General features: G+C 44.7%; 1 protein-coding gene across 4 annotated transcripts in view; it reads right to left on the bottom strand.

The window, feature by feature from the left end:
- Positions 1-494: 494 nt before the first annotated feature.
- The window catches only part of BEST3 (bestrophin 3), a 102802-nt gene continuing 81449 nt past the window's right edge, over positions 495-21847 (bottom strand). For all 4 annotated transcript variants that reach the window (XM_063927484.1, XM_063927483.1, XM_063927485.1 and 1 more), the window contains 6 exons: positions 21132-21286; positions 19949-20026; positions 19699-19851; positions 7379-7459; positions 6633-6784; positions 495-4324 (listed from right to left, as the gene is read on the bottom strand). In XM_063927484.1, the coding sequence (XP_063783554.1) occupies positions 3466-4324; positions 6633-6784; positions 7379-7459; positions 19699-19851; positions 19949-20026; positions 21132-21286 (1478 nt within the window). In that variant the 3' untranslated portion in view covers positions 495-3465. The remainder of the gene's footprint in view (positions 4325-6632; positions 6785-7378; positions 7460-19698; positions 19852-19948; positions 20027-21131; positions 21287-21847) is intronic.

Genomic DNA, 21847 nt, shown 5'->3' with positions numbered 1-21847 from the left:
CTAATACTATAATAAAACCATGTATATTTTTATCATATTAAGTAAATAAGCAGTCTACCTATATATACAAGTCACCAATGGTCGCCTAAAGATATCTCATCAACATTTGTCCATTAATTCCGTTGTTTAACACAGATACCAGTGTAAATTATATTTAAGATACAGCTGACGCCCTTTATATTTCAGGGAGTGACATTACAGGACTGCATACATGGACATATAGCAATTATTTTCTCAATATTGTGACAATACGGAGGACTGTGCAGTGGCGCTGATAACTCCCCCTTTTTTATCTATATATACATGTGTGTATGTGTATGTGTATAAATATGTGTGTATATATATATATATATATATATGTATGTGTATGTGTGTGTGTGTATATATATATATATATATATATATATATATATATCCCATAATAATAATAAAAAAGGTAGTTAAAAATCCGAACCTTTATTGCAATACAAATACTGTTTCAAATAAAGCAAACAAGTAGATATTGAAATACACTAGTTCAGGACTTTTTCAGATTCAAAATTTAACACAAAATATAAAAATGGTGCAAATCTATATAATGCCAATATTAAACCACTTACAATGCTTTTTTCTATTTGGTGAATTTATTGGGGCCGAATATTAAGGGCAGCACCGTGAACAGTCTTCTTTGAGATCCTTGAGAATTTTGTGTTAATTGTGTTTGTAGTTTCATATACATTTGGGGCAAAATGAGTCTGAAATAACAAATAAATAACTTCCAACTTTACAGTAATTTGCATCTTTGCTGCAGGTTTCTTGTGTGAAAAATGTCCAATATGCCTTGCTGTGTCACTAGACAAGAATATTGTAATAATGTTACTCTTATAACGCTGGGTACACACTAGACGACATGCATACACGCTCACGATTTCCATGGAACTCCCAGGCAATCGATATTGTGCGTACACACTGAGCGATTTTACAAACAACCGAACGATACAGAGAAATTCGACACTAGTAATTGTTGGATTTCAGCCTAATTTAACATATCATTCGTCATTGGTAGCGTGCTCACTGCGTGATTTGCTCCTTGTTGTTAGTGCCCTTTTTTAAAATTGAGTTGCATGTACAGACCCGCAGTAATGAGCATTGCTAGCGATATATAGGGGGTCATTCGGACAGTGGCTGCGTGGCCATACAAATTGTGGTTGCATCCCTGATGGATGTGACCGCAATGTGATTGACAGGCAAGGATGTTGTGGAGTTTCGGTATTGTAGATGCGGTGCCAGGAAAACAGGGGTGGGCTGGGACCGTTTTCGGGGTGGCTGTGTAATGTCACACGCAGCCGCCCCGAAAAAAAAATGGCCACCGACCATCTGACACCAGGGGTCAATCTTAGATCCGATGCATTCGCAATTAGATTGCGGACGCATCAGGAGGTGGACCCACACATGCTGGGTTGCCTTGCCCTGTGCGGGTGGCCCTCAGCATGTGCAGAGATGAACGCAGATCTGGCTGCATATGCATGTCAATGTTCTCAAAATGTTGACTAAAGAAATGTCAAGATTGTCAGAATGTTGACATCAGGGGCGTATTAAGAGAGGAGAGAGCCTGTGTGCAGTCTCTGTGCATGCCCCCTCCTCTCTGGCAGTGGTTGCATCACTGTAGACTCTGACTTTGTGTCTGTGCAGGTCACTGGGTACATGGCGCCTGCGCCTCATTCCCGGAGACATCTCTACTGCGCATGTGCAAATCACCACTGCACCATTTTCCTGGTGATTTTTGTCTGCTACACCAGTTGCTGTGTAACCCCGTAGGGGTCAGTATAATAAAATGGGTGCAGAGTGTGTGGTGTGCCCCGCCCCTAAACCAAGGGCCCATGTGCACCGCACGCCCTGCACCTATTATAGCTACGCCAACGGTTGACATTAGGATTAGGCACTAGAGAGAGGGTTTGGGATTAGAGTTAGGGATAGCAGTCAAATAGCAGAGTGCTGGAGGATCAGCATTCTGACCCGGAAGTGATACATAACCATCAGGAACCAGAAAACGCCATTGGAGCCATTGCACCCGCCAGGAGTAGGTAAGTCACTGCTGGGCCAGCAAGACAAAATGACAACATTCTAACATGTCGACATTTAATCACTGATGAATCATGACATTATGGGAATTCAAGTGTTGCTCCACCCAGCCGCCAGAGCTGAAATTTCTTCTTGCTGCCCACCTCCCCCTCCCCCCTCATGCTGCTGAGAAGAAATGTGCGAAAAGTGACCCATATGGGAGCCCACATGGCACTTTTCACGTAGTGCCCAGAACTATATTTGGGTTTAGCCATTTTTCTCTGCTAAACCCGGCACTTCTGGGTGCGAGCAGGGCAATGAAAACAAACAAAAAACAATTGAATAGCTACGACTGTTGACACCTCTTACCCAACCCCATTAAAATAATTCAATTTTAATAGGTTAATCACAGTGCCATTCTACTCCATGGGAGGTTTCTCTCTTCCGTAAGCTCCCCTTAGAATACAGGCGTTCTGGTTTGATAGGTGTATCGCACCACACAAGTCAGACACCCTGCCTGCCACTCTCATAATAGTATAATGCTGCAGCAGAAGCAGTAACAAGCAGTTCATGTTTGGAAACGGACAATTATTTGAAGTTGAAGCAGTTCCGTAAAGAATAGTGGTCCCACATTCCCTGACGGCACTATGAGAGACCAGTAGCTGAGGTGAAAGTCTGCTTCTAGTGAATTCTGGTAAAGTGCTGTAAGCAGTTACGCAGTTGGGTTTTTTTCTTTTTTGTGTGCACATCGTACCCAGAGAGGTTGGGTTTAGCCCCGTAAATCAGCTAAACCTGACCAATGTAATGGTTATAGTGCGAAAAGTCCCACTTGGGCACCAAAACTTTTCACTAATATCAGCTCGACACCCACTGGGGGTTATGAGCTGAAAGGCCAGTGCCGGCAACTGATTGCGCCCAAATGGAGTAACAATTGAATATCTTGTTGGGTGCCATCTACTGGCTGCAGGTGGATCACACATTTGAATTTTGCCTATTAGATCCAACATGGTGTTTATTTATGGACCTTGAAATGTTGTATGACTTTCATTAATACTGTGTTAAACCTTCATTAATACAGTGTAACAATACAGTATGCGCAATAATACAAAAAAATCAGAGTGGCAGAACTCTTTTTATGTCAATGTAGATTTCTACATGTCCTTCTCTATCCAGTCAGACAACAGAGAGACTTATAGAATGTGTGAACAAAATGTGTAATCGGGATGTAAAATATTTAACACATTACACAATATCAACATAAGTAGGAGATGATAGCTTATGAAAAAGAAACCATGTTTAATAATAGCTAATACATTGTATGCACTATGTAAACTCTTTCCTTTCATTGTTCTGGTTCTGGTGTTATAGTACTGTCCTCTGGTAGCCATAGACGTTATAGCCGGGAATAACTTACATAGACCCTTCTTATTTTTCATTGTGAAAATCAACAATATCAGTTTCTTTGGAGTCAATATGCTTTAGTATATGAAACATATCTGCAGGTGGACTTAACAATGAGTTTGTAGTGGAGCTATTTCCTTCAGCAGACCTTTCCCTTGCTAAAGTCAGAGGGTCATTTGGCCATGATGTCCTTGATGGGAGTGAGCTTATTAAAAGGCTCTGTGTTGGGAGCACAGCTTCACTCCACCAGGTCTTCTCCCGCTCTTTAGTGACTTCTAATGTCTCCTCTTCTGTGATCACTTGTTCCTTTAGTGAATCTTCTTCTTGGTCATTGTGTTTGGAAGTAGTTTCATGGTGTTGCTGATCATCTACCTTCTCATCATACCGATTGCTGCTGTCTGTATTCTTTTCCTTATTTATGATGAAGGGAGGACTTGACAGCAGTGAGACATTACTCTGCACTACTGTGTCAGGAGATGTAGTAACCACAACTTGAGGAAGTTCTATAGGTGAACTAGGTGTAATACTATCCTTAGTAGATGATTTTCTTTCTGAAGTATCTGATCTGCTAGTTTCCTGAATAGTCGATAGATCTCCTCTAGGAGTTCCAGTCTTAGCATTTCTGTCTGCAGATTCACGTCTTTTACTTAGTAAGAATTGAGATCTTCTCGGTGGAATTTCATGATAACTTCCATTTGTCTCTGTAGGGAAAAACATACTTGATGCATCACTGCCCTGACGACTGAATGCACTTCTGATGGGAGACTCAGGATGTTCATGAACACTTAAAAAACGTTTTACTCTTCTAAGGACAGAATGTTGTCTTCTGTGTTTTTCTTCATCCAGCAGCCAGTCTTCACGTAGGAATACAGAATCAGGAAGTCTACAACAGACATAGAGATCAACATAATTTTATATTTATAAATTTATTAGCAAAAGTGACCTAATTATTGCCTGGTAAGCAGTGGCATAGAAAGCATGGTTCAATATACTAGCATACAACATAATACTTTGAATACACTCTAGCACCAGACATGCAAATAGAGCTCTCTTTACTCCTCTTCCCCCTAAATTAATGCTTTATATAACTGAAATTGTGTTTTTTCCCAATATACTCATTTTATGCTAAAAATCCCCAGATATGCTACTAAAAGAAACCTGTCTTTGATGGCTATTGTAGATTGCAGAGCCCATATCCTGGCAACTAATGAAAATAGCATTCCTCTAAGTCTGGTGACTAGTTTAAATAAAGAGACCCATACTCCTTGCTCCTAGTGTAAAAAGCAGGATCTACAGTAGATCCTGGTGGCTAGTGTACAACCAGATCCCCAATTTTGTTTTTTAGTGTAAAAAGTAGAGCTCCAACTTGGTAGCTTGTTTATAAAGCAGACCACTGACCATGATGACTAGCTGTGTTGGACTGGGGCATGAAGAAGAATGCAGCGGTAGGGACGTATGTGTTAGGATCTCCTGCTCTGTGCTGCCACGTCGCCATGGCAACCGGGAGGCAAGTGTTAGTGAAGTAACCTGAGCGCAGCTGATACTCCGGTCTGGGTTTTTACTGTGTAGTGGTTACAGGCTCTGTGCACGGCAGGGAATCCGTCGCTGGTTTTGTGCTCAGTCTGTGAGGTCTGAGTGGGGCGTGGACAGCACCTGCTATATAAACCATCCTCTCAGGCTAGGCAAATGCTGCTGAATCTTTGTTTGTTAGTCAGTTCCAGAGAGTTAGCTAGTACTGTGTGACTTTGTATTTACTTGTTGCTTACTGCGAATAGGCCTTGGGATTCGGTACTTCATTCTGCCAATCCGGACCTAGCAGTAAGACTGGGGTTCTTTTGCTATTCTGTGAACCCAGCAGGTTTGCGGCTGTACTCTCAGACCTGCTTGCTTAATCCTCCCTCACTGTGCAGGGCGTCCAGGTGTCAGTTTAGTGGCAGTAAGCTGAACCTGTGCCCTGCAAGTGGGGGTTAGGATTGTGGATACTCTCCTTGTGTCTATATTTCTATCTCTGACCAAGGAGTTTATTCCCACACCCGTTGGTAACCCTTTGGGGGGTTTTTTCTGTTGCTCTTAGCAACATCATTTCAGGTGCTCCACATGTTAAATCACTACACCTCGCTTCATTGTCCGCTCTATTCCATCTGAGCATTCCTGACGCTAGGGAGACACCCAATTCCTGAGCCTTTGGGCTTCTCCGTTCACTTTGTGTTTATTAGTTATTCCATCACCTCCTGTGTATGTTATGTTATACTGTCTGTGAGTTCGTTTGCTTCGCTTCCCTCTCTGTTCATACACCGGTATACTCCTGTTAGCACTGGTGTGCGTAACAGTATGCCGTTCATCAGTCCTTGGTCCCGTTGTGCCAAGTAACTGACTCTCTAATAGAGTGACAATGAGTTATTTAAGTGCACAGTCTGGAACCTAACATATAAAGGAGAAAGAGGGGCTGAGTGGATTTCCAGTTTACCCCTGTGGACTAGTCCAACACTGATGCATACTTACCTACTTTGCTGTCCCCTTCTCCGGTGGGGGGGCAACCTGGTCGGCACAAAGGGGGTGTTAAAGTGGGCTGTTTGGGGTGTGTGGCAGCATGACTGCCTCATCATGGCTCCGCCTTCCCTCTATACAGTGCTGTGAAAACAGGCATTGTATAGCGGGGCGGGGCTACGATGACTCCGTTCAGCATGCTCTGCCCACTTGTGCTCTGTTGTGGGACGGCTGAAGGGGGTGCGATCAGCTGGCGCGATGTGAGAGACTTGCCTACCTTTCCGGGGGACAAGGAGCACCAGCTGAATTTCAAGAGCCTCTTGGCTGTTCCGGAATGGTAGGCAAGCATGCCCTGATGGCTAATATAATTAGAAGCACCCAGTCATGGTGAGTAGTGTTTAAAACAGACTCCAGCTCTGATGGCTTGTGTAAAAAGCTGATCCTGGCCCTGATGGCAAATGTAGAGATGATTCCAGTACCAACTCCATCACTTACACTATGCCTCTGTATTTCTAATCATTTTCCTAAAACTATCTAGCAGCTGCTAGAGGAGCAGAAGCACTCTATAACAAATTATAGAACTGGCTGTTCCATCACCCAACATTACTATGCTCTTAGTGGTGCAATGACATACTGTATACTATTTGCAAAATAATGTATGTAATATATGAAATATAGAAATGCAGACAGGTCACAATAGTTACCCCATATGGACTGTTGATCCCAGAAATGAAGGAATACAGTAATCAGCAGCTGCAAGTGTGTATGGTGGTCGTACATCAGAGTCATTCCAATAGATGTCTTTATTCATCTTTGGTAAGTTCATATACATTTCATCTACAGCCATAAGAGAAACCTAAAAACAAGGAATATTATTTTAGAAGTACAAACTTGCCAGAATTCTGCTTCGTTTTAGCAAAAGAAATTTGATTAAAGTTGGAGACGTAGAGACCTGTGTATCAATATATTGAGCTTAGCATATAAATCCCATATTTGCTATCATGCCATTAAACGGGGTGGGTACGTGTGACCGGCAGTCTCGGTCGGAACGGGGGGCGAGCAGAACAAAGCCCCTTTGCGAGCTAGCTGCACTCACCATGCAGCAGGCTCGGTGGCTTGCTACGCTTGCTACAGGTTCTATTCCCACTCTGTGGGTGTCGTGGACACCAACAAGTGGGAATAGTCCCTGTTGATTGGCATGCCGACCGGTGAGATTTTAAGATGCTGGGATTCCAGCATCGGAATTGTGACCGACGGTCACATAAACGCAACCCCATCAAGGTGCTGCTACCTGCACAGTAGCCATGAAAACTGGTTACGTGGCTTTTTGTACTTTGCTGTACTTTGTAGCCATGCACCTGTTTAAAGTGGCTATGTAACTAACAAAATCACCAATCAGCTTTCCCACTGTAAATCACTGGTAAAAGATCATAGATCAGAAAGTACTAACCTGTAGATTTCGGTCTATGCACCAATTAGTTTCAAAATCATCATCATCTTCACCAAAAGGGTTAATAAGCTGCTCAGCAACCTGTAAAAACAATGTAAATGCAATACAAATACAATACATTAAATTCTTAATTTTGTCACAAATTGAACAGGCATAAATAATGCTACAGTTGAACAGGAAATAGGCTATTGCACATAACAACACAACATAACAAAGCCAAACATGAGAATAAAATAATTTTTAACTAGCCAGGAATTATCTTATATATAAAATGAATTGATCTGTTTTGTTTGTTTGTTTGTTTATTTGTCTGTATGATTTTGCATTCAGACACCACTGCAGTGACTGTGATAAAACCAATGCAAGGTGGTTCCTGCATTGGTTGGAAGGTTGGATCCTGGTCGAACCTCCAATTGGTGTATGCCAGACAGAAATTTGACACAGGAAGCCTGTTCTGGGCCTTTCACAGGATGGGTTTGGTTGAAAACTTTAATGAACTGTAATAACTGACAGAAATAACCATAATTCATTGGCCTAAAATAAGTGATAGAAATGAAGGTGGGAAATCAAAATTTTTTGCTTAAAAGCCTTGGAATAGCCACATTGATAACAGAAGGAAAACTTTAAACCCATTTCGCAATGTAAAAGTGATAATAAAACTGAACAGAAAGGAAGCTGGGGACTAGAGCTACTGGCGACACCCCCCCCCCCCCCCAAAAAAAAAAAAAAAAAAGACACCTTATGGGTGTGTTGGAAGAACTACTAAGCTGCTAAACTAGTTATTTTTAAAATGTTGACAGTTACAACCAACTCATTGTTAGCTTAATAACTTAAATATTTAAACCTGGGAAACACCTGGTACTTCAGCTAGTTTCGGATATAGGGGGAGTATTCAATGCTTGTTTAATCCTTTCTGACGGAAAGGATCCATCAATGCAGTACTCAATGAGCGGCCTCATCCTGTTGGATTTGGCCGTTCCCGACTATGCCAATCCAACTTTTTTTAAAGTCGGATTAACATTGTCGGAAACGAGTCCAAAACCTGTCGGATTTGGCCGCGGAAGCTGACAAAACACGTGGATCCGTGGCTAATCTGCTGATCCACATGTTTTCCGACAAGTGGGAATTGCAAACTTGTCGGAAAAAAGCAGGGGCATTGAATAGGTCGGAACAGTTTCCGACCTAAAAAAGTCAGAAACTGCCGTCTTTCCGACATGACAGCAGTTTCCGACTTCAATTGACTACCCCCCATAGTCACAGAAACATATTAACCAGCATGAATGAACCTTATTGCTGTTGTGATGCTACACCTTGGTGATCTCCCTAGTTCCTAGTGAACTGTTAGGCTGGTTTTTCATGAATCTTGCTTCCGATCACGCAATCATCAGGGCTGGATTAAGGGCCACACAGGCCTGGGGTTGAAAATGTTCAAGGGCCTATACTGTAAAGCAGAGGAGGTGTGATCAGTGCTTTGTGGGTGTGGCCAGTGCCATGTGGACATGGACATGTACAACAGAAAAATTATTTTAATACTAGTATTTTAATACTACTGATTTACTGTTGACTATACACCAGTTAGGCTGTCATGATGATGGGCCTATTTTTATATAGATGCTTGGAGTATAGTTCCATCTGCCCCATTGTTAATTTGGTCCTGACAATTATATAATGTGTTTAAGTGACAGTGGTACTTTAACTCATACTTAAAGTCACCCTCTAATATGTACAAGGCAATATGTGCCTTTCACAAAGCATATAAATATTAAGTGAGATCTACTGTGTCCAATAGTGAATTTATTCGGGATGCAGTCAGAATCTTGACAATCAGAATACAGACAGCTGCATCCCAACAGTCAGAATCCCCACAGTAGGTACTGGGGATAGGGTTGGGTTTAGGCACTAGGGAGGGTGTTAGGGTTAAGCTGCAAGGAAGAGGTGGGGGGGGGGCAATTTGGGTTAGCCCATACTTGCCTACGCTCCCACATTCTGCAGGAGACTCCCTGAAATAGAAGTAATCTCCCTGACTCCCTGAATAGTCCAGCAATCTCCCTGATTGCACCTTAACCCCATTATGCAGCTGTTACATTCTTGGGGGGAAAAAATAAATCACAGATACATACATTCAAATGGGAACATCAGTGCCATTTCCCTGCATTGGGTATAAGGCACAATGGCCCTCATTCCGAGTTGTTCGCTCGTTGCCGAATTTTGGTATATTGCGATTAGTCGCTTACTGCGCATGCGCAATGTTCGCAGAGCGCATGCGCTTAGTTATTTTACTCGAAAGTTAGGTATTTTACTCACGGCATTACAAGGATTTTTTTTCGTTCTGGTGATCGGAGTGTGATTGACAGGAAGTGGGTGTTTCTGGGCGGAAACTGGCCGTTTTATGGGTGTGTGTGAAAAAACGCTGCCGTTTCTAGGAAAAATGCGGGAGTGGCTGGAGAAACGGGGGAGTGCCTGGGCGAACGCTGGGTGTGTTTGTGACGTCAAACCAGGAACGAAACTGACTGAACTGATCGCAGTGGCAGAGTAAGTGTCGAGCTACTCAGAAACTGCTAAGAAATTTCTATTCGCAATTTTGCAAATCTTTCGTTCGCAATTCTGCTAAGCTAAGATAAGCTAGGATACACTCCCAGAGGGTGGCGGCTTAGCGTGTGCAATGCTGCTAAAAGCAGCTAGCGAGCGAACAACTCGGAATGAGGGCCAATGATCCCTATGGCTACATGCATTTTAAAATAAGATTTTACTTACCGGTAAATCTATTTCTCGTAGTCCGTATGCTGGGGACACCGTAAGGACCATGGGGAATAGACGGGCTCCGCAGGAGACAGGGCACTTTAAGAAAGAATTAGGATACTGGTGTGCACTGGCTCCTCCCTCTATGTCCCTCCTCCAGACCTCAGTTAAGGAAACTGTGCCCGGAAGAGTTGACAGTACAAGGTAAGGATTTTGGAATCCAGGGTAAGACTCATACCAGCCACACCAATCACACCGTATAACTCGTGATAAACTTACACCGTTAACAGTATGAACAACAACAGAGCATCAGATAAACCCTGATGCAAACAACATAACCCTTATTTAAGCAATAACTATATACAATTATTGCAGAAGAAATCCGCACTTGGGACGGGCGCCCAGCATCCACTACGGACTACGAGAAATAGATTTACCGGTAAGTAAAATCTTATTTTCTCTAACGTCCTAGTGGATGCTGGGGACTCCGTAAGGACCATGGGGATTATACCAAAGCTCCCAAACGGGCGGGAGAGTGCGGATGACTCTGCAGCACCGATTGAGCAAACACAAGGTCCTCCTCAGCCAGGGTATCAAACTTGTAGAACTTTGCAAAAGTGTTTGAACCCGACCAAGTTGCTGCTCGGCAAAGCTGTAATGCCGAGACCCCTCGGGCAGCCGCCCAAGAAGAGCCCACCTTCCTTGTGGAATGGGCTTTCACTGATTTTGGTAGCGGCAATCCAGCCGCAGAATGAGCCTGCTGAATCGTGTTACAGATCCAGCGAGCAATAGTTTGCTTTGAAGCAGGAGCACCCAGCTTGTTGGATGCATACAGGATAAACAGCGACTCAGTTTTCCTGACTCTAGCCGTTCTGGCTTCAAAACTTTCAAAGCCCTGACTACATCTAGTAACTCGGAATCCTCCAAGTCACGAGTAGCCACAGGCACCACAATAGGTTGGTTCATATGAAAAGATGACACCACTTTTGGCAGAAATTGTGGACGAGTCCGCAATTCTGCTCTGTCCATATGGACAACCAGATAGGGGCTTTTATGTGACAAAGCCGCCAATTCTGACACACGCCTAGCCGAAGCCAAGGCTAATAGCATGACCACCTTCCACGTGAGATATTTTAACTCCACGGTTTTAAGTGACTCAAACCAGTGTGATTTCAGGAAACTCAACACCACGTTAAGATCCCAAGGTGCCACTGGAGGCACAAACGGGGGCTGAATATGCAGCATTCCCTTTACAAATGTCTGAACTTCAGGAAGAGAAGCCAGTTCTTTTTGAAAGAAAATAGATAGGGCCGAAATCTGGACCTTAATGGACCCCAATTTTAGTCCCAAAGTCACTCCCGACTGTAGGAAGTGAAGGAAACGGCCCAGCTGGAATTCCTCTGTAGGGGCATTCCTGGCCTCACACCAAGCAACATATTTTCGCCATATACGGTGATAATGTTTAGCCGTCACGTCCTTCCTAGCCTTTATTAGCGTAGGAATAACCTCATCCGGAATCCCTTTTTCTGCTAGGATCCGGCGTTCAACCGCCATGCCGTCAAACGCAGCCGCGGTAAGTCTTGGAACAGACAGGGCCCCTGCTGCAACAGATCCTGCCTTAGAGGCAGAGGCCATGGGTCCTCTGTGAGCATTTCTTGCAGTTCTGGATACCAAGTCCTTCTTGGCCAATCCGGAACAATGAGTATTGCTCTCACTCCTCTTTTTCTTATGATTCTCAGCACCTTGGGTATGAGAGGAAGAGGAGGAAACACATAAACCGACCGGAACACCCACGGTGTCACCAGTGCGTCTACAGCTATCGCCTGAGGGTCTCTTGACCTGGCGCAATATCTCTGTAGCTTTTTGTTGAGACGGGATGCCATCATGTCCACCTGTGGCAGTTCCCATCTCCTTGCAATCTGCGTGAAGACTTCCTGATGAAGTCCCCACTCTCCCGGGTGGAGGTCGTGCCTGCTGAGGAAGTCTGCTTCCCAGTTGTCCACTCCCGGATTGAACACTGCTGACAGTGCTCGTACGTGATTCTCCGCCCATCGAAGAATTCTGGTGGCTTCCGCCATCGCCACCATGCACTTTGTGCCGCCTTGGCGGTTTACATGAGCCACTGCGGTGATGTTGTCTGATTGAATCAGCACCGATTGGTCGCGAAGCAGGGTCTCCGCTTGACTTAAGGCGTTGTATATGGCCCTTAGTTCCAGGATATTGATGTGAAGGCAAGTATCCTGACTTGACCACAGACCTTGGAAATTTCTTCCGTGTGACTGCCCCCCACCCTCGGAGGCTTGCATCCGTGGTCACCAGGACCCAGTCCTGAATGCCGAATCTGCGGCCCTCGAGAAGGTGAGTGCTCTGCAGCCACCACAGAAGAGAAACCCTGGCCCTGGGGGATAGGGTGATCAGCCGATGCATCTGTAGATGCGATCCGGACCACTTGTCCAACAGATCCCACTGAAAGGTCCTCGCATGGAACCTGCCGAAGGGAATGGCCTCGTATGACGCCACCATCTTTCCCAGGACTCTCGTGCAGTGATGCACCGACACCTGTTTTGGTTTTAAGAGGTCTCTGACCAGTGTCATAAGTTCCTGCGCCTTCTCCGTCGGGAGAAAAACCTTCTTCTGGTCTGTGTCCAGAATCATGCCCAGGAAGGGCAGACGCGTCGTAGGAATCAGCTGCGACTTTGGAATATTCAGAATCCAGCCGTGCTGTTGTAACACTTCCCGAGAGCGTGCTACACTGATCAGCAACTGCTCTCTGGACCTCGCCTTTATGAGGAGATCGTCCAAGTATGGGATAATTGTGACTCCTTGCTTTCGCAGGAGCACCATCATTTCTGCCATTACCTTGGTAAATATTCTCGGTGCCATGGACAGAACAAACGGCAACGTCTGGAATTGGGAATGACAATCCTGTACCACAAATCTGAGGTACTCCTGATGAGGCTGATAAATGGGGACATGAAGGTAAGCATCCTTTATGTCCAGAGACACCATAAAATCCCCCTCCTCCAGGCTTGCGATGACCGCTCTGAGCGATTCCATCTTGAACTTGAACCTTTTCAGGTATATGTTCAGGGATTTTAAATTCAATATGGGTCTGACCGAACCGTCCGGTTTCGGTACCACAAACATTGTCGAATAGTAACCCCTTCCCTGTTGAAGGAGGGGAACCTTTACCACCACCTGCTGGAGATACAATTTGTGAATTGCAGTTAACACTATTTCCCTCTCTATGGGGGAAGCTGGCAGGGCCGATTTGAGGTAACGGTGAGGGGGCATCACTTCGAATTCCAGCTTGTATCCCTGAGACACAATCTCTATAGCCCAGGGATCCACCTGAGAGTGAACCCACTTGTGGCTGAAATTTCGGAGACGCGCCCCCACTGGGCCTGGCTCCGCCTGTGGAGCCCCAGCGTCATGCGGTGGATTTAGAGGAAGCCGGGGAGGACTTCTGTTCCTGGGAACTAGCTGTATTGTCCTCTACCCCTGTCTCTGGCAAGAAAGGACGCACCTCGGACTTTCTTGCCTCTTTGTGATCGAAAGGACTGCATTTGGTAATACGGTGCTTTCTTAGGTTGTGAGGGAATATATGGCAAAAAATTTGACTTTCCAGCCGTAGCTGTGGAGACTAGGTCCGAGAGACCGTCCCCAAACAATTCCTCACCCTTATACGGTAAAACCTCCATGTGCCTTTTTGAGTCGGCATCGCCTGTCCATTGCCGAGTCCACAGGACCCTTCTGGCAGAAATCAACATAGCATTTATTCTAGATCCCAGTAGGCTAATGTCTCTTTGGGCATCTCTCATATATAGGACAGCGTCTTTTATATGCCCCAGGGTCAGTATTATAGTATCCTTGTCCAAGGTATCAAGTTCCTCAGATAAGGTATCTGTCCATGCTGCTACAGCACTACACATCCAGGCCGACGCAATTGACGGTCTCAGCAGGGTACCTGAATGTGCATAAATGGATTTCAGGATACCCTCCTGCTTTCTATCTGCAGCATCTTTTAGGGTGGCCGTATCCTGTGACGGCAGGGCTACCCTCTTGGATAAGCGTGTTAAAGCTTTGTCCACCCTAGGGGAGGATTCCCAGCGTAACCTGTCCGTTGGCGGGAAAGTATACGCCATAAGCATCCGTTTGGAAATCTGCATTTTCCTATCTGGAGATTCCCAAGCCTTTTCACATAACTCATTTAATTCATGTGAAGGGGCAAAGGTCACCTCTTGCCTTTTCTCCCCATACATATAAACCCTCTTGTCAGGGACTGGGGTTTCCTCTGTGATGTGTAACACATCTTTCATTGCTATAATCATGTAGTGGATGGCTTTAGCCATTTTAGGCTGTAACTTTGCATCATCGCCATCGACACTGGAGTCAGAATCCGTGTCGATATCTGTGTCAACAATTTGGGATAGTGGGCGCTTCTGAGACCCTGACGGCCTCTGCGCTGTAGGATCAGGCATGAGTTGAGACCCTGACTGTTCCAAGGCTTCAGCTTTATCCAACCTTTTATGCAAGGAATTTACATTATCATTTAAAACCTTCCACATATCCATCCAATCGGGTGTCGGCGCCGTCGGTGGCGACCCCACATTCATTTGTGCCCGCTCTGCTTCCACATAGCCTTCCTCGTCAAACATGCCGACACAAGCGTACCGACACACCACACACACAGGGGATGCTCTATTTGAAGACAGTTTCCCCACAAGGCCTTTTGGAGAGACAGAGAGAGAGTATGCCAGCACACACCCCAGCGCTATATGACCCAGGAATCACACAGTAACTTAGTGTTAACCCAGTAGCTGCTGTATATCAGTTTTTGCGCCAAATTTATGTGCCCCCCCTCTCTTTTCACCCTCTTTCTACCGTGCTTCTGCAGGGGAGAGCCTGGGGAGCTTCCTCTCAGCGGAGCTGTGGAGAGAAAATTGCGCTGGTGAGTGCTGAGGAAGAAGCCCCGCCCCCTCAGCGGCGGGTTTCTGTCCTGCGTTTTGTGTGTAAAATAATGGCGGGGGCTCATGCATATATACAGTGCCCAACTGTATATATGCTGCTTTTGCCATGAGGTACCCAATTGCTGCCCAGGGCGCCCCCCCCCCCTGCGCCCTGCACCCTACAGTGACCGGAGTGTGTGGGTTTAGTGTGGGAGCAATGGCGCACAGCTGCAGTGCTGTGCGCTACCTCAGATGAAGACTGGAGTCTTCTGCCGCCGATTTCGAAGTCTTCTTGCTTCTAACGCCGGCTTCTGTCTTCTGGCTCTGCGAGGGGGACGGCGGCGCGGCTCCTGTGTACGATCCCTCTGGAGCTAATGGTGTCCAGTAGCCTAAGAAGCAGGACCTATCTTCAGTGAGTAGGGCTGCTTCTCTCCCCTCAGTCCCACGTAGCAGAGAGTCTGTTGCCAGCAGATCTCTCTGAAAATAAAAAATCCTAACAAAATACTTTCTTATTAGCAAGCTCAGGAGAGCTCACTAAGGTGCACCCAGCTCGTCCGGGCACAGATTCAAACTGAGGTCTGGAGGAGGGACATAGAGGGAGGAGCCAGTGCACACCAGTATCCTAATTCTTTCTTAAAGTGCCATGTCTCCTGCGGAGCCCGTCTATTCCCCATGGTCCTTACGGAGTCCCCAGCATCCACTAGGACGTTAGAGAAATAAAGTTTCTCGTGGCCACTTACAGAATATGGAACCTCTTGTAAAGCACAATACATGAACAAATCCTGCAAAATATAAGTGTCTTTTCTTCAACAAGTAGATCTTACTAACTTTGGGGCTCATTTACATTTGGATGTAAGTCATTTTTATGACACGCCTCTCAGATGTAGCAGTACACGTCTGCTCTGATGGGTGTTACTGTCACATCTCCCTGAAATGCTTTTTCAAAAGTAGGCAAGTATGGATTAGGCTCTGGGAGGTGACGGTTAGGGTAAGGCTGCGGGAAGGGAGGGTTAGGGTTACCAGGGTCCAGCATCCGGGTTTTTAGCTGCCGGGATTTTGCACACAACCCATTTTAGTCAATATGTTTGCCTTCAGAATGACCTGAATTAATTTTTATTATGTAGCACTCCAGTGGCAATTTTCCTTCACTTAGGTGGTTTCTGCTGCTGTATTTAAAGGGGCAATTATATTCAATATAAAACCTGCCTAATTTAGAATTGAATATAGTTGCTCCTTTAAATCCAATGTCTGAAACCGCCAAAGATGCGGTAGTAGTCAAATGAACATCCTAAATGAGATCCTAAAAATGTAAATAAATAAAATATGATAAAGTAATCCTGTAGTAATGATCCTGATTAGGGATGGTAGGTACACTGGTACAGCGATTATATTTTCATAGTGTGACTCCACCATTTCAGTTGCAATTCTCACATTACACTACTGATGCAGCCTTATTGTGTCATGTTATAGTTGCATCATCTACTGTCTCTATAGCTACCATTACACTTGCATGATGTGCATACAATGGGGGTGATTCAGAGTTGTTCGCTCGCTAGCTGCTTTTAGCAGCATTGCACACGCTAAGCCGCCGCCCTCTGGGAGTGTATCTTAGCTTAGCAGAAGTGCGAACGAAAGATTAGCAGAATTGCGAATAGAAATTTCTTAGCAGTTTCTGAGTAGCTCCAGACTTACTCAGCCATTGCGACCAGTTCAGTCCTTTTCGTTCCTGGTTTGATGTCACAAACACACCCAGCGTTTGCCCAACCACTCCCCCGTTTCTCCAGCCACTCCTGCGTTTTGCAACTCGAACGCCTGCGTTTTTCCGCACACTCCTATAAAATGGCCAGTTTCCTCCCAGAAACACCCACTTCCTGTCAATCACACTACGATCAGCACAGCGATGAAAAAGCTTTGTTATGCCGTGAGTAAAATACATAACTTTTGTGTAAAATAACTAAGCGCATGCGCACTGCGAACCTTGTGCATGCTTAGTAAGCGACTAATCGCAGTATAGCGAAAATCGGCAACGAGCGAACAACTCGGAATGACCCCCAATATACAGACAAGGCAGTTTACATTGCTGTGTAAAACAGGACTAATCAAAGCTTCTACCACCTTGATCTTATCAAACCGTAATTAGAGATGTGTGCAGACCACCTTGTTTTGGTTTTGCCAAAACTGCCGTCAGTGTCTTGTTTTTGTTTTCCGGTTTTGGCAAAACAACACTCGCAGCTAATATCATGTGATTTGAGCCTGTATTTGGTCCTACAGTATTATTGACCTCAATAATATTCATTTCCAGACAATTACAGGACCACCACTCGCAAACAAAAGCCATGGTTTGAGCCTTTCCTTGCCACTGTGTGCGGTGTATGGCATATTGGCAATTTTACATTTTCCTTTAACATTGCAAAACATTTTTAGATTTCAGGTGCCCTTTTCTAAACTTTGTGTCCCATGGCCCAGCTTTAGTAAATGTTGACGTACTATCATAACTTTCACCAGGCGCAGCACTAGTACTGGGTTGCTGCTTCTGCTCTTCTATCGACTGAACCATCTTGACTCACAGTGCTTCTAGGAATGGTGGCACACTAGCACCTAATGAAAGTTATTTTACAGCAGATGCTATTACATACTAATCGCATATTTATTTACAAATGTGATTAGTATCGCAAAGGACAGCTCTCGCGATGAGAGCTGTCCTTAGTGATCACTGGACTTCTGCACAGGTCTAGGACCCAGTAGGCTTTCTGTGGATGCTCAGAGTGATGCTGCAACTGCAGGGGGTACTGGGAGGGATCTGATTGGATCCCGCTCAAGGAAGAATGCAAAAAGAAGTCCATTGGCTTCTATGGATACTGGCTGCTGCAGATGGTGGTACCCACCAGCTCCAAGCTCTGAAATGTATCCCATTCTAGAGCTTGGGACAGATGGGACAGGTGTAAAAACTCAGAAAAAGGGATTTTCTGAGTTTTTTTCCACATTTTTGGCTTTAGTACATCCTGCCCAATGCATGAACAACACGTTTTATTTTTTATTTTTTTTACACACTGTGACTCACAGCACTTCTAGTAATGGTGGCACACTGGAACCTAATACATTTTATTTTTTGACAGTTTTATTTTAAGTTTTTTTTAACATGATGCCTGCACTGAATATGCAATATAGTGCTTCACAGTGCTGAAGCCCACAACCCTTCACTGACACAGTCACAGCAGTGATGCAGCTTACAGCCCTTCGCTGACAGTCTGACACAGTCACAGAAGAGCTGCACCCCACAGCCCTTCACTGACACAACAGCAGTACTGCAGCCCATAGCCCTTCAATGACAGTCGGACACACAGTAGTTCTGCACCCCACAGCCATTCACTGACACAGTAACAGCAGTGCTGCAGCCCACAGCCATTCACTGACACAGTCACAGCAGCGCTAAACCCCTCAGCAATGGCGGAACTTGTGAGTGGTAGCCCCAGGTGCAAAATGTAATTTGGCACCCCCTCCTCCACCCCAACCCAGACAGAGGTTAACATAGAAAGGCATAGGATGACAACAGCAGGATAGGGGAAGCATAGGGTGACAGAGGAAGGCAGAGAAAGACAATGGAAGGCATTTAGCGGTAGAGGGTAACAACGGAAGGCAAAGGGAGGCAGGGGGAGACAACGGAAGGCAATGGAAGGCAGAAGGTGACAATGGAAGGCAGACGGTGACAGCGGAAGGCAGAGGATGACAGGGAGAGAGTGACAGGGAGAGACAGTAGGTGACAGGGGTACAAGTACAATGTCCTGTGTGATGTGGAGAACAAGGGGCATGTACCTTGGAGGGGTCAGGAACACAGTAACTCTACTCTGTCTGTGACAGGAACTCCCGACCCTTGTGCTTTACTCAGTTCATCATTCAGTGAGGCAGACTCTGACAGTTCCACTTACACCTTGTGTGAGCTGCCTTTAATTCACAGACAACAGTGAATCTAAAAAAATGTACAGCTGTCTGTTAAATAGAAGCAGTATGTAGCTGTGATCATCAGTGCTTATAGGTGGCAGGACTCCTCTATCAATCCGGCCCACACAAGGTCAGTCCTGCCTCCCTGAGGTAAGGGCCGGTCCCTCAGGCAGTGGGGCCCACACTGCTCTCTGCACTGACGTTGCTCAAAATGGTCTGTGGGTGGCCAGGGGATAACTCATTGATGCATCGCACCTGCTGCACCAATGGTAGTTCCACATCTGCCCCACAGACCTTCAGCAGTCTGACACAGTCACAGTGCTGCAACCCACAGGCCTACACCCTAACCCTCCAACATGTGTGAAATAAAGCCTGAATCAAAGAGGGAGGGGTTTTTAAAGAATCTAAAACACACAAGAGCCGACTCGGGAAGAGGATGTTTTGCTTTCTTTTGAAAAGCGAGCTAATCCTAAAGAGCAAATTCGGGTGGGTTCGGTTTTCAGAAAACCAAACACGCACACATCTCTAATCTTAATAAGTATCCTCACATTGGTTTAACAGGGATGTAGAGTGCAATAAAATATTAATCCAAGAGGAAGCCTACTTGTAAACATTTTTTTTTTTACTTTATCCAGATATTTGTTACGCCGCACAGATGTATACCATGAATCAATTTTATTTGCACAGGTTCACCTTTAACCAGCCCGCGTAGAAGAAGAACTGCAGGAGAGTGAAAACTGGAATGTAGAGGTCCAAGTCATGTCCCACATATGATTGTGTGGGATCTAAGAACTGACGTCCAATTATGCAAGCAAAGAAGAAAGTATATACAGCCAGTGTTACTACCTGAAAATGAAATATATTGTATTCAGATTTGTGATAACTTTTTACACATAATCATGTTTAATTTAATGCAGTTTCAGATTTGTGGCTATGCAAATACCTGAGTATACACCAGCGGAATACCGACCCAGTCATAGCCAAAGAGCAGACCACACCAGGAACGATACCGGTTCATCTCCTGAGATAACACACATATTAATATAAAGAAATATGTGAGCACACTCGCAAAGTATCCTGGGATAATTTATACATTCTTTTGTTGACCATCTTATTTTTATCCCGTTATTTCCTTGTAGTCGCTCCTTCTCTCTTTGAGAGACATGTAGAGACACAATTTATAACTACTGCAGCTACCCCCCCCCCCCCCCCATACATTCCATTGTGCTTTATTAGCTACTAGCATAAGGCAGATACACAGCGGGGAGGGGGGGTGATGATGTAAGGGAATACATATGATTTACCGGCATGCAAGATACCAAAATGTCAATATCCAGACAGTGGCATCGCGCCCACCAGATTGCCGGCAGAAGGGCCTTGCTGGGAATAGTCCTGTTTTGCTGGGATTCCGGCTGGTGGCATTGCCAGCTATCGGGATTCCGGTGTCGATATCCTGACCGTCTGGATCCCGACAGCTGGCAAATTGAACGGATCCTGATTTAAGTAGTGCATGGATCGTGTTTGACTACGTTGTGGCCTCCATGAGATTGCTGCATCAGGCAGCCCATCCAATCAGAGTCTACTCAAAATGGATACAAATGTAATATGCATTGTTCTGACTTTTAGTGCTAGATGATGACTATGGCTTTGTGTACGCAGTCAGTGTGCATAATACAGTATAATAAAGGCTTAATTCTAGATTTTACCAGTCTTTATTAAGCACTCTATATAACCTCTTGATGCCGTATGGTAACCAGATTGACAATTTAAGGAAACAACACACAATAAAGGAACATTTTAAAGTGATATTGAGCAGCTCTGAATGCATCAGGCTACATATATAACAATACAATATTAACAATGATTGGAACCAGATTATATTTATCTACAAAGTAACAAAAAAGTGATACTTTCTCTTACTTGTTTTTTGTTTCTTATATTTAATGTATATTGAAATCTCAGAAATACACCAATTATAACACATTGGGTAAATTGCAACACGTATTACATACTATGGTTTCAGCAAAATGACACTACATTCACCATAGCTAATGCAGCAAAGATTAAATAACAAAACATAACATGGGGATGAGTAGGCAGCTTTTTTCTACACTTTTTATACTCACATTCATCAATATCTGTAGGTCAACACTGTCACGAATTCTCCCTTCGGTTCTGGCCTTTGAAGCTAAATTTCCAAACCAAACGACCGGCACCCAGTATTTAAGATGAGGGGAATTAAGTTTATCAAAAAGTTTTCTCTCATCTGCGGTCATAAATCCTGTTTAAAAACAAATCGCACAGATCTAGATGAGTAGACATGGCTTGTGTCCTCGTTAGTTGCGCAATAGTATGTAAAGCAAAAATGCTAGCAGAGGAAACCCTGTATTTCATCTATGCATAAATTCCACATGTTATTTCAACAGCAGTCCTAAACTCCTGATACACACCTCATACTAAGTATAAGACTGCTTTATGCAAATAGGATGATTTCACTTTCTACTACTCTCATTGTAATAGAATGTTGCTCTTTATTTCACCACCACAACACTATTCATATAGGTTCTGCCAATGAAAATGCTAGTTTTGGACATTAAGGAGCTGATGCAATTGTTTTTACCTGCAGCTAGGGGGCACAAAACAGAGCAATTCAATTGTTGCTCCATTTAGACGACTAGTAGCTGCGGTGATGACATTTCTTCTCGCAGCCTCCTGAAGTGTGAGAAGAAATGTGGACTAAGTCGGCACTTTGGGTGTTCAAATGGGAGTTTAGACGCCCAAAGCAGGACTTATGCGGCTAAACCCTGTCTGTTTGGGTGCAACATTCGCAATATGCATGTTC

This window comes from Pseudophryne corroboree, chromosome 6, assembly GCF_028390025.1.
Source record: "Pseudophryne corroboree isolate aPseCor3 chromosome 6, aPseCor3.hap2, whole genome shotgun sequence".
NCBI lineage: Eukaryota > Metazoa > Chordata > Amphibia > Anura > Myobatrachidae > Pseudophryne > Pseudophryne corroboree.
Note: the sequence above shows the minus strand (reverse complement) of the source record. Positions and strands in the feature narration are given on the sequence as shown.